This window comes from Aspergillus fumigatus, chromosome 4 (assembly GCF_000002655.1).
Source record: "Aspergillus fumigatus Af293 chromosome 4, whole genome shotgun sequence".
NCBI classification, from domain to species: Eukaryota; Fungi; Ascomycota; class Eurotiomycetes; order Eurotiales; family Aspergillaceae; genus Aspergillus; species Aspergillus fumigatus.
Window position 1 is genome coordinate 3,252,990 of NC_007197.1, and position 12,309 is coordinate 3,265,298.

At 49.3% G+C, this 12,309-nt stretch overlaps 4 protein-coding genes across 4 annotated transcripts; all 4 read left to right on the forward strand.

Annotated features, from left to right (window-relative positions):
* Window positions 1–1,304: 1,304 nt before the first annotated feature.
* On the forward strand, window positions 1,305–4,128 carry AFUA_4G12410 (HMG-box domain-containing protein). The gene is made up of 3 exons (XM_746497.3): window positions 1,305–2,061; window positions 2,114–2,185; window positions 2,252–4,128. The coding sequence occupies exons 1-3, from the start codon at window positions 1,873–1,875 to the stop codon at window positions 3,512–3,514; spliced, it is 1,524 nt and encodes a 507-aa protein (XP_751590.2). The 5' UTR covers window positions 1,305–1,872; the 3' UTR covers window positions 3,515–4,128.
* Window positions 4,129–4,749: 621 nt separating this feature from the next.
* AFUA_4G12420 (uncharacterized protein) lies at window positions 4,750–5,182 on the forward strand (the record flags this gene model as incomplete). Its single annotated transcript, XM_746496.2, has 1 exon — window positions 4,750–5,182. One exon carries the CDS (start codon window positions 4,750–4,752, stop codon window positions 5,056–5,058), a length of 309 nt encoding a protein of 102 aa, XP_751589.1. The 3' UTR covers window positions 5,059–5,182.
* A 222-nt stretch (window positions 5,183–5,404) lies between these two features.
* Window positions 5,405–6,582, forward strand: AFUA_4G12430 (DNA replication protein PSF1). The gene is made up of 3 exons (XM_077804656.1): window positions 5,405–5,670; window positions 5,731–6,257; window positions 6,352–6,582. Exons 1-3 carry the CDS (start codon window positions 5,476–5,478, stop codon window positions 6,443–6,445), a joined length of 816 nt encoding a protein of 271 aa, XP_077660798.1. The 5' UTR covers window positions 5,405–5,475; the 3' UTR covers window positions 6,446–6,582.
* A 919-nt stretch (window positions 6,583–7,501) lies between these two features.
* AFUA_4G12440 (sulfate transporter family protein) lies at window positions 7,502–10,775 on the forward strand (the record flags this gene model as incomplete). Its single annotated transcript, XM_746494.1, has 5 exons — window positions 7,502–7,609; window positions 7,686–9,006; window positions 9,057–9,256; window positions 9,313–9,546; window positions 9,594–10,775. The coding sequence occupies 5 exons, from the start codon at window positions 7,502–7,504 to the stop codon at window positions 10,773–10,775; spliced, it is 3,045 nt and encodes a 1,014-aa protein (XP_751587.1).
* Between the last annotated feature and the right edge of the window lie 1,534 nt (window positions 10,776–12,309).

Here is a 12,309-nt window from a genome sequence, read left to right on the forward strand (position 1 = left end):
GGGAACTCTTGCATGTCACCGTGGAGATTGAGTTCGTCTTCTATACTTTTGAGCAAATCATGAGACCCTTTAGATTTGTCATGTATGTACTCCGTAGCCTCTCACGTTATAAGTTTTAATTGTTGGTGAGGTTGGTATGTACTAGGCTCAACTCTACGACTGACCACAATTTGACACTTCAGGATAGCGAAGTATTGACGACATCTCCTGTAAGTTTATGTAAGTGTATACCAGTCAACTTGAATTCGGTTTTTCATTTTTTCTTTTTTTCGGGGTCTCCTGTTTACTTTTTCGATTTCCCCTTTCCCCGTTGGTCGTTTCTACCTCTGATCCTGTCTCGAGACTAATAGACCCAATACTAAACTGCTGTCACTTTCCTGAAGCTAATTAGAATAATGTCGCATTTTTTACCATAAAAGTTACTGTAGACAGGTATCCCAGGAATCAAAGCCATACGAGGGTCTTCTCCGTTATACCTGATAATGCTTGAACATAGAACAGTCCAATATAGAGAGACAGAAAAAGTTCTCATAACAGAATTGTCTCTTTGAGCCTGAAATTAGATTCTTCATTGAAACTTCCTCTGCCTTTTTCTTGAATATTATCAGAATGATTCAACTTCTATCTAAATCATGACCCATGGATAGTTTCATCCACAATGCGGTACCTACATCCACTCTAGCCACTCAGTCCCATACTAATTCACCAACAAGAGATCTAGAAGGAGTTCAAAGCATCTGCATCTAGAATTGGCACAAAGGAGGGGCGCAGTTCCTCTCGTTCTGGCTCTTTATTATTATAATTATTGTTATTTTCTTTCATTTTTTTTTTTTTTCCTTTTCCTTTTTCTTTTTTTGATCCTTTGGAAGATCTGCTGGTGTGTTTTACTTCAAGCCTTCAAAGGGCACGCCAGAAAAGAATAGGAAAAAGGACCTGATAATATTAATGGCAACCCCCGGTTTCCTCCTGTCCCAGCACAGTGGAACAAAGACAGCGCCCAGAGCATTTTTGGCTTGATTTTCCCAGCAGGTGCAACACCGCCATTGACTCAGGGCCTCAGCCTACTGGACTGCACCAGCCAGAGAGGAGTTCCTGACGGACTGACTGATGTCTGTCTGTGTCTGTCTGCCTCCCAGGTCTGCAATAATGCTGCATGGAAGAACCATAATACATCTCCACTATTACCCACTGATCAGACATTAAAATATTAAATAAGAGATCGATGGGGCTCTTGAGATTCACCATCTTGTTCACATCCCCATACCCCGGTCAATCAATCAACAGTCATCTCCTCCAATTGATCCCTCTTTCCATCTTGTCTGCTGGATATCTTTCATAAAGAATCCTTCAGACCCCTCCTCTATCTCACTTTTCTCTTTGCCTTGGTCCCATCTATCCTGCCTGCTTCTACTCTTGATCGCTGATTTCCAGTGGTACTCTTCTACCGCTCCGTCTCCTGGTAGTACCCGTCTCCAAACGACGGTGACTATTACTGTCTGATACAGCGTTCCGTCTTCACTTGGGGTCTCTGTTGCTGTGGGGCATCAATTCACTGGAGACTCAAATGCTCAACTTGCCTCTTAAGCATCCTCTACTTAATCATAGACTTCCTGTCATTCACCTTCTTGACTGTTCTCTCTCTCTCTCCGGCTCACCAGATTATCTCCCCCGCTTGTCTAAGCCAAGGGGTATCATTTTGGCAATCGGACTGTCTCAGCCTTCGCACAAGAGTCAGAAAAGGGGAAATTTCTAGATCTCCTTTCACGCATCTGAGTTGTTGACAGAAGGTCCTACAACCACTCCAACTGCGTCCTAAAGAAGACGCATATTTCCACTATCCTGTAGCATCGTCACCTCCGATTTGCTACCACAATGGCCACTGCAGCTGCAACTGCAAGATTCGTCCAACCTCCTTCTCCCCCTCAGTCAACAGACGGAGATCTCGCTTCTCAACAGTGTGGCATGCTCAACTCGCTATATTGCTCCCAGAACCCCTTTGTCACATCTAGCTTGCCGTGCAGCGCTGAAGCTGCCAACAGTGAGCTCAATCCCCAAGCAATGGTGAGTTGGAAGCTTTTTCCAGCTCATTGATTACCTACTAACTGTTGATCAGACCTACGGTCCTTCGTCGTCACCGCGATATGTCTCCCACGAGTATTCAACACCTCTACCACTACAACATACGGTAGGATTCCCGCCCCCGTGTTCAATGACACACTTGGCTAGCCAAGCATGTGCTGATGGACTGCAGATGCCACCCTCAGATAGTCAGATCAATACGCCGCCTCCTACTGCAGACGAGGGAGTTGTTCCGAGCAAATTAGAAGCGACTCCTCCACGCTGGCCATCTTCATCAGCCTTGAAGCTTTCCCCTGGGAAAGTAAGAGTGGCTAAACCTCCCAGAATTAGGCGCCGAGCCAAGAAGGCGAGCAACCGGGAATCGAAACCTAAGCTACCTGGTCCTCTAAGTGAAGTTACCAAGCATTTGACAAATGTTCCCCTTAGAGACATGGACAGCTGGGTACATCGGCCCAAAGAGGTGCGCCACGCGGAGGTTGCCAAAAAGAATGGCAAAGTCGCCAGACCCATGAACTCGTTCATGCTTTACCGGTCCGCATACGCCGAGCGGACCAAGGAGTGGTTTGCACAGAATAACCACCAGGTCGTTTCAGAGGTCGCCGGCGACAGCTGGCGCATTGAAACGCCAGAGATTCGCGAGAAGTACGAGGTTCTCGCGAACGTCGAAAAGGCCAATCATCTCAAAGCACACCCAGGGTACAAGTTCTCTCCGTCGAAGGAAAAGAAGAAGAGATCAGAAACGGATGACGACCAGCTGACTGTGGATGGTGGCGAGATGACCTCTGGATCTAGCCCGGCGTTCCTCCAAGTTCGTGCTGTGGGTTCGTCTGAGGTCGACAGCAATGGCTGGGCCAGCCGCGACTCGACACCCTTCGACTTTCCAGAGCATGGGCTGCCCACAACGACATATTACGATTCCTCGTGGCAGACCAGTCATCCCAGCATGTCAGCTCCCAAGCCTTCTTCATACCTCCAGCAGCCAATACATCCAAACCTCATCGGCCCTCCTACTGAAGATTCTCGGTTCAAGCACGTTGGACTCCAGAACATTCAGTTCACCTCGTCGACTGCGCTGGCCGGGCTGCCTGGAGCCGCCCACCACGACCTTCTTCAGCCCCAGAACAATTCTGGAGCTGGACCCGATGGACAGCTGGATCCTCAGTTGCTGTCATTAAGCGACCACTCTGGTCAGCGTGCTATGTACAACCACTCACACTATGCGATCTGGCAAGAAGTCCCGACGAGTAACTGCTATGTCCCTGTTCCCTCTCCGCTGCAATCCACATACCATGTCGGCGCCACCTATCATCAAGGCTTGCAGACTCTAGGGGATAGCCGCGATACTTGGGATTCTATCAACAATGAGACCAGTTTTGATGCTTCCAATGGCGAATTTGAACACTGGATCAACTCTCAAGCATCTGGATATGCCTGATCGGCAATGTGACATTAATCAAGGCAGGTTCCTTTTGAGTTCCTGTCTTGTTGCGACGAGAAGACGAGCCTCATGCCATGCTTGCTGATTTGTGTTTCTTAATTTCTTTCTGTCATTGTGCCAACCTTTTGTACTCTAGAAGAAGAAAAAACCCTCAAAGTCGGAGTTATACAGGCGCAGAGTCTAGTATGATGGGACTGATGATACCCTGCTTTCTTCTGGTCTCCTGGTGCTCCTGTCTCTTTGGCGGTCTGTGTGATATCTCTTTTTGCCTGTTGGAGTTGATCTCTTTCTGGGTGGTAAATTTCTTTTGATATTTCATGGAATATCCCTGCAATTTATGCTATTGATCTCTTGGCTTTGACACAATATTAGATTGAAAGGCGCAAGTCGTTATTTCCTGGCTTTACTCTCCGTTGTAACATCTCCTTCGCACTGCAGCGCTACAATTTTATCCAATGATGGACAATTTTCCGGTAACCAGGATCTTCTCCCGTCGATTGTAGCTAAAGGGCTATTAAATCGAGACCACTTTTACACACTGAATCCATAGTGCTTCAAGAGTCAATTAGCAGGAAGCATCTTCTCTACTCAGATCCACCGATCCACTTGGTCATAGCCAACTCTGCACTATACAAGTTACATTATCAGCACATTCAGTATTTTCTCCCCGCAACACTGGACATGTACAAGCCGTTAACGAGGCTATTTGAACGAGGAATCGACTGCGGGTGAACAATGTGGCTGATACACGGGGTAGGATATTCCTTTTGTCGAGACTGTGAGTCAATGCATTCCGTGATTGATTCTCCTGTATTATGCTTCCGCTGTGGGTGAGCTAGTCACGAATACTGAGCTCCCCTATTTTGTTGTCTCTTCTCGAGTGTGATTAGCCATATATGTCCACAGATCACCCGAGTGACCAACTAATCATCCTTGGTCAGTCTGCAGGTCGCTGATTTCTTAATAGGGGATCTTCAACATGCACCAAGGGTAAAACCTATGTGGATGATCCACGTAATGACAATTCAGTCAGACCAGTCACAGGACACATCGTCAGCTGGAGAAAGGGGCCTGGGCACATAGTGATACTTACATTTTCCTGGACATAAATAGTTCTGAGGTCACCTTCGCTCCCTTTTAGGGCCTCTCATACGGCGACCCGTCACCAGTTCACAGTCGCCCGTCGCGGCAAAGTAGCCCCAATCTTCTACAGGCCCAAAGAGAACCCCAACATGTTGGATCTGCCTCCAAAGCGTTCTCGGGACGTTCTTAAGGCCCCAGCGGCGGATACTTCTGAGGCCAAGACGATCTCCTTTGCATGCAAGACGGATCAAAAAGGCAAGACGGCGCCTGTTGACTGTACTGTCCTGTTCGAGGGCATACAGAATAACAATCTAGAGATTCCGAAGGTCCAGTCGGCGATATACGCTAGCATGCCTCGGTTGCAGAGAGTGGATTTTGAGGGGCTTACGGACCTAAGGAAGTTGGGTTCTAATGTCTTCAAGGCTGGTGATGATAAGTTGAGTCAGGATGTTATGTAGATTTTGGATAACTTTGGGTATGTTGTCAACTCATTGTAGTGTAGTGGATATGCGACCTCCCATCATTTGTGACGGGCTAGAAGCGAATACTGCAGGAGCATTGAATTCAGGGTACGGAGTATAGGTTGTTAATAGGACACATTGGGTGTGAAGATTACCCTGATTCCCTTATGAACTGGTGACTCAGGATCTGCTCGAATGAGTCGTGCAGTCTTACTGGTGTCTTATGGGTGAGTATAATTCTTCATATTGAGCCTGATGGCAATCAAGGCATCCAATATTCGTCGTTACTGGACAAACCTACGCAAGATGATGCACATCCATAAGCGAGAATAACATATTGAAAGAAGAGTTGTAGATTGCAAGTGCTTACTCTGTAGGTTCTTTTGCAATGACCGCCTTCGCGAGGCTTGGCACATGCAATTGTACCAACCCGACAGAATAAACTCATCGGGCGACTATCGACACACGCGTCCGGCCCATCATCAGACGCATCAAAATACAGCAGCAATTGCACCTAAAATCCTCATCATTCTTCCATCCATCCATCCATTCATCAGCCATCGTTGTGCTCAGCAAACGATCATGTACGGCGAACTCGGAAACAAACTGGTCCGCCGCGTCTTACAACACCCAAATTCCATCCCACACTATTGCTAATACCAGTGACAGGTCCAACACGCCAAGCGCACGCAATCCCTCGTCCACCTCCCCCCCTACCAAACCGAACTGGTACGTACCGTCGCCCGCGAAGTCCGCGATCTCGACCGCGACGTCGCCCGCCTCCTCGAGCCCTTCGGCGGCAGCTTCAATCCTTCTGCGGACCCGGCGACGGCCTGCGCCCTACTAGTCGACCACATCTGCACGCGCCGCAACAAGCGCTGTCTCCTTGCGTATCACCGCGTGCGCACGGAGAAGCTGGAGGAGCTCTGCTGGAAGGGGGTGGATGTGCTGGAGCAGGAGCAGCCGAATGCCGACGAAGGGGCGGCGGCGCATGGGGTTGTGAGTTCGCAGGCGGGGACTCATAGCTCGTTGAGTCCCGAGGAGGAGGAGTATTTCCGGCAGTATAGTGATATGTTGGCGGCCTATAAGGGGCAGTGGACGGACATTGATCTCACGGGGAGCTTGGAGCCACCGAGGGATCTGTTTATCGATGTGAGGGTCTTGAAGGATGCGGGGGAGATTCAGACGGAGTATGGGTATGTTGTTGTTGTTGTCTTTGCTTTTGCCTGTCGGCTGAGCAATCCTACTGCATCCATCGAAAGCGGAGCTGATAAGTGTGATGTTTTACAGGGTTATCAATTTGACGAAGAACAGTCAACTCTACGTTCGACAGGGCGATGTGGAACGGCTGATAGCACAAGGGTTCCTGGAGCGACTGGGTTGATTGGAACCAGACGATGGTGAAGGACTAACGGTTTTGACGATTTGATGATACCCATAGTATACCTGTATACAGTGCATTGAACTTTTCAAAATTACCGTATAGTCTGTAGAGGCATTCCCCTATGCGGAGTACGGGGCTTCCAATTTAATTGCGTGATCGAAATGGGTCATGCAGTAAACCATTTCAACCAGTCGACGTCGGAAAAAGTGGTCGCTGTCGTCTCAGTAGCTGATGGTAGCTTCTTACTACGTAAATTAGTACTGCAATTGATGCGCTAGTATGTCCAAATGAAGCCAAGGCAAGACTAAGCTTGTATGCAGATTCCCGTCCTCGTGCATTGATCAGCCACGGCGATCATACAAAGCACATCATCAATCAATTTCAGATTGTTTCTGTCAAACTTCAAGTTCCAACTCGGGAGGCGATTACTCAATAGTAATAACGACTTTTATCCGTACGATAATCATTTCTAGGAACTATGAGTAGTTCCTGATCCACAATTGCTAGAATGCGGTAAAGCGCCTCTAGCGGAGCACAACGATAACAGCCGGTGATAAGACTTTTTTAGTCAACTCACGGACCAGGATTGATAACGCGGGCAGCTTCCGGCCGTGGAGGTCTAACATGGGTTACCTCCTCCCAATGACACTAGCTACTTTTGAGACCGCCATCCGTCATACACTTACTTCCTCATGCATCGGGTTTCTGCAGACCTCCTCCTGACACTTGTGTGGTAATCAGACCACTATTGCTCCTTGCGCCTTGATTCTTGCGTCATTCGGGTTTCCCCCCATTTGCTCGTCTGCGGCTGTTGGGGTGCAGCACGCAAACCGAGAAAGGAGCCTAGGCTCCTCGCCGCCAATTTATCTCGTCATTTTCCATTCTTATAGACGAATTGTCAGTGGCTCAGGTAGTAACGCTTCGGGTTCGCGATGGGCGTCATCGGACGTCGAGACCGCAGTGATTCTCGTGCGTCAGGATTTTTGCCCCGTCGCCCATCTTTGGTCGACGCTCCTGTTCCAAATGTGACAGAAATACCGATCGAGCGAGCCAATCATGGCAGTACTCCCGACATTTCAGGACTCGAGCCTTCGATTCATGGCGGGTCGAGCTTCAGAACTCCGACTCGGTCATTCTACCATCGGTCCTTCAAAGGTTCCCAGGGTACGATAATAGGAAATTTCGTGAGGGTTTCAATGTCCTAACTGGCTGTCTAGATCCGGCGCACTATTCATCGCAGGGTCTGAGAGAACAAACAGCTGAATTGGCTTCATTTGCGCTGTCGCTTCCTCACGAACGGGGCTCTTTTCCGCGAAGCCTGGATATCTTTCAATCGAAACGACAGACTGATGTCGCTGCACCCTCGTCAAGCTACACCAGCACTGCAGGAGATCTGTCTATTGTTGAACCGGAACCGATCCACGCTCCTGCTACCGGCTCCTCGGTATTGACTCAGATGATTCGCAGTCCTCCCTCGGAATCGGTCGGGGATGACACCTACCACTACGGAGGTAAGCGGTGCCCAAAAGACGCGGCTGGTGTGGAGAACCCACGGCCCGTGTTTAATGATGGCGAAGGAGAGAACACAATTACCGAACGGACATCGTTGCTGAATAAGACGGCGCCATCTAAACCATTCCATGGGTATGGGGTTGCAGACGACATTGAAAGACAGTACTTACTGGGAGAGCGCGAGCAGGGCGGACAGCCTCGCGCTCTAGCAACGATCAGAAGCTGTCTTCGTCTGATAGCAAGCCCAAAGTCTTGGAATGGGAGAGCAGTATGGCAGCAGGGGGTGGTTTACCCCGCCAGCCTGCTACCTTCTGTGTTCCTCGGACTACTGCTGAATATCCTCGATGCGCTCTCCTACGGAATGATACTGTTTCCACTTGGAGAGCCTATCTTCTCTGATCTGGGGTCAGACGGAATCTCGATGTTTTATGTCAGCACAGTCATTGCTCAGCTGGTCTTTTCATGCGGAGGGTCAATCTTCCGTGGCGGTATCGGGAGTGAAATGATTGAGGTTGTTCCATTCTTTCACAAGATGGCCATGACAATTCTACTTCGGGTTGGCGAGGACAATCCGAAATCTGTCCTCGCCACAACTATTCTCGCATTCTCCGCCAGTTCTGTCCTTACGGGACTTGTCTTTTTCCTGATGGGAACGTGCAAGCTTGGTTCTCTCATCGGGTTCTTCCCGCGTCATATTTTGATCGGATGCATTGGCGGTGTAGGATTCTTTCTGATGCAGACCGGTGTTGAGGTATCTGCTCGACTATCCGGGTCCCTGGAGCTTAACGGACCAACCTTGCAGAAGCTTTTTCATATGGATACATTCCTGCTTTGGATGATACCCTTGTTTCTTGCTATTGCTTTTCTTGTTCTGAAGCGCTTTGTGCGGTCCAATTTCCTTGTCGGTGGTTATTTCGTTACGGTAGGTGTGGTTTTTTATATCGTCAAATTCGGCGCAAGAGTATCTATGGATACCTTGCGTAGCAGAGGATGGGTCTTTGACGCTCCGTCGTCTTCCAACCCTTGGTATCACTTTTATACGCTCTACGGTGGGTAACCTTCACGCTATTCCAAGCAAGCATGAACTGACTAATTGTAGATTTTTCGGCCGTCGACTGGTCCGCATTCGTTGATACGATTCCAGCGATGTTCGCATTGACGTTCTTCGGAGTCCTTCACGTCCCAATCAATGTTCCGGCACTGGGTATATCGACTGGGGAGGACAATCTCAGTGTCGATCGTGAGCTCATCGCTCATGGCGTCACTAATGCACTGTCAGGTTTCGCGGGAAGCATACAGGTACGGCTGAGCAATTTAAGGGGCATCATTCGTTTCATATACTCATGCAGCTCTAGAACTACCTTGTATACACTAATAGCCTTCTTTTCATCGCCAGCGGTGGCAATTCTCGACTGGCAGGTATCATGCTCGCCTTTGCTACGATGGGTATTCTTGTCGTGGGCCCGGCGATTATTGGATTTATTCCAGTCATGGTTGTTGGAGCTCTCATCTTCATGCTGGGCATTGAGCTGATGGAAGAAGCTTTGGTCGACACGTGGGGGAAATTGCACCGGCTAGAATACTTGACAGTGAGTAAGTCCCATCTCGTCAAGGAGCCGCCTTCTGATCCGTACAGGTCGTCAGTATCGTCGTCACCATGGGTGCTTGGGACTTTGTGGTTGGCATCTTCGTCGGAATCATCTTGGCATGTGTGAGTTTTGTGGTGCAAACCTCACGCAAGTCGGCCATCAGGGCTACATTTTCTGGCAAGATTACGGGCTCGACTGTCAGGAGACCTCCCATCCAGCAGCGATTCTTAAAAGAGGCCGGGCAGCAGACACTCATCATCAAGCTTGCTGGCTATCTATTTTTTGGGACGATAGTCAGCGTTGAAAGCACGATGCGGGGACTCATTGAAGAGGAAGCTTTTGAGAGACGGCCCATCCGGTTCCTCATCCTGGATTTCTCGCGAGTGTACGGGCTGGACTTTTCCGCGGCAGAAGCGTTCACGCGTATAAACCGGATTCTCCGACGGCGCAATGTGCAGATGACTATATCCGGGCTTGATATGACGAGTGAGGTGGGCAAGAGTCTTCAGAACGTTGGGCTTCTTGCTAGCGAGACTGGGGTTGAGATTTTCAAGGACCTCAATTCGGCTCTTGAATTTTGCGAGAACGATTACCTCAAGGTCTTCTACAGCCATCGTGAGGCATTGATACGGAAGAAGAGCGGATCGCCGCCTCATCTTGAAGTTCCTGTGTCCCAGAACCAATTGCAGGCCGCGGAAGGAATTGTTGGTTCTCCCCGCCGGCTGTACCTCCAACAAGCTGCAACGACCACTCTGCGCGAGGAGGAGACGGCGGCAATGGCTTCGGTTGCCTGGTCAGCGATGCGACAGCCGCTCCCTCTGCTCCTGCAGACCTTTCAGGGGCTCACCACCAAGAACGAGGATTTTTGGTTCAGGGCATGTCCATATTTTGGCCGAGTCTGCTATGCTGCAGGTACCGTGCTGTTCCAAGAGGGCGACTTACCTGACGGGTTTTACCTCCTCGAGTCGGGCATGCTCCGCGCTGAATATGAGCTACCTCAAGGCCGTTATTTCGAACTGATCGTCGGGGGACGGCCGTGTGGCGAGCTGCCGTTTTTCAGCGAAACCCGACGGACTGCGACGGTCAAGGCGGAACAGGACTGCGTGACCTGGTGTCTGAATGCCGATAAATGGAAGCAGTTGAGGGAAGAAGAGCCCGAGATCGCTCAGGAATTGTTGACAGTGAGCTTGAAATTGACGAGTGAGAGAATGGACAGCATCACATCGTAAGTACCGTACCCGCCTTCTCGCATGATATGTCTGCCAACAATCACTAATCAAATATGTTTAAGGTATGTTTTGACGATGGCTGCTTGATCACCATGTTTTTGGACATCTAAGGTGTTATTGGAGGAAGCGATTGAGCGTTGCATCTCACGCATTGGCGACCATCTGAGTCTTGTGAATACACGCATTAGCTTATTTCATGTATAATGGGTTTCCTGGCTCTGTAGGAAATGTGATTCTGCTTGAAGACTGAACTCTAATATAAAGACCAGAGACATGCATTGTCGTGAAGGAATAGACTAGACGGATTCATGCTTGACGCCTTTTGATGCCATCGTTGCCGTCATATCCCGTATTCTGATGCAAGATGATGCGATGCATGGCAAGATCGCATGACTGAGGGGTAGGGAAGGTTCTGTGTATGTAGGCCGTCCTCTCCTACGCATTTTGATTGCCGCATCTAGCACTGGCGTCTACTCAGAGTACATATACTTAGACCAACGGAGTACAGAGCTCCTACTCCTCTAGTCCCTAAATCTGCAATTCAGGATAGACCGACAGCCTGCACCCATAGATCCGGAAGTCGGCTAAAGTGCTAACAGGACAAGCCGCGATCGTCAGATGTGCAGGATCGACACTTGGACAGTAGTGGCATGATTGGCCCGCCGCCTGGTGGGAGATTGTGACTGGTAACATATTCCCGTAGTTAGCTGGTAGCTGGTGACTATCCAGCGACAAGAGTAAACGGTTCGAAACGGCCAAGGGCGCGTAGATCTTGATTGTCTTGCCAGCTCTAGTCTCAGTCTCAGCCTGTAACACCTAAGAGCAGATATTAACTATCTATTTGTGTGTCCAGTGACTCAAGTCTCGACGTCACAGCCAAGGGCGGGTACACCATCGGAAAATGCAGGATCATGCGAATATAGGGCTGGCCTTTTGTAGCGTAGAGTAAGAAGGTACCTTTGGTGCCTACCTTCAAGCGACGGGATGCGACCTGGAATGTGATAGGTTGCCTACTTACGACTTGAGCGAGAGCGGGTTACGCAGTGGGGCTCTTTTTTTGCCTTACACAGACTATCCAACAGTACCTAAGACTAAGGTCGGTATTGGAAGTCAACTAAATTTCCTGCTTCGGGCAGTTGCTTTACTGTGCACTGTGTTCTCTGTGTACTCTGTATACTCGGTTGACCTGGAGCTAGGGCAATTGAAATTTTTCGTTTTCGCTTTACAGGTTCCTGATCCACTCCCCCTTTATTTTCCATACAAAAGCGACGGAGGTTATGTCCTTCAGCACGTTGGACTCTCATTGGTATTTATGACAGGCACGTTTTCAATTGCTGAAGGTAGGTACCTAGACAATAAATGGAAAAGCATGTGCATCCATACGCGACATGGGACAGATCATGGAGGGTGTCAACGCGTTGTGGTTGGTCGCAGCCGGAGTCACGGGGCTGCAGTCGCGTGGACTCTCCCTCAACTCAACTCAACAACCTACAGAGTATTTTCACCTCTCGCACCTCTCCAGGTAGGCTAGATA

Bases quoted from the DNA above. Each gene is read 5' to 3' on its own strand.
- AFUA_4G12410 (XM_746497.3), top strand. From the start codon at position 1,873: ATGGCCACTGCAGCTGCAACTGCAAGATTCGTCCAACCTCCTTCTCCC. The intron at 2,062-2,113 runs GTGAGTTGGAAG...ACTGTTGATCAG, and splicing joins AGCTCAATCCCCAAGCAATG to ACCTACGGTCCTTCGTCGTC. The intron at 2,186-2,251 runs GTAGGATTCCCG...GATGGACTGCAG, and splicing joins CTCTACCACTACAACATACG to ATGCCACCCTCAGATAGTCA.
- AFUA_4G12430 (XM_077804656.1), top strand. From the start codon at position 5,476: ATGCAATTGTACCAACCCGACAGAATAAACTCATCGGGCGACTATCGA. The intron at 5,671-5,730 runs GTCCGCCGCGTC...TACCAGTGACAG, and splicing joins GCGAACTCGGAAACAAACTG to GTCCAACACGCCAAGCGCAC. The intron at 6,258-6,351 runs GTATGTTGTTGT...GATGTTTTACAG, and splicing joins GAGATTCAGACGGAGTATGG to GGTTATCAATTTGACGAAGA.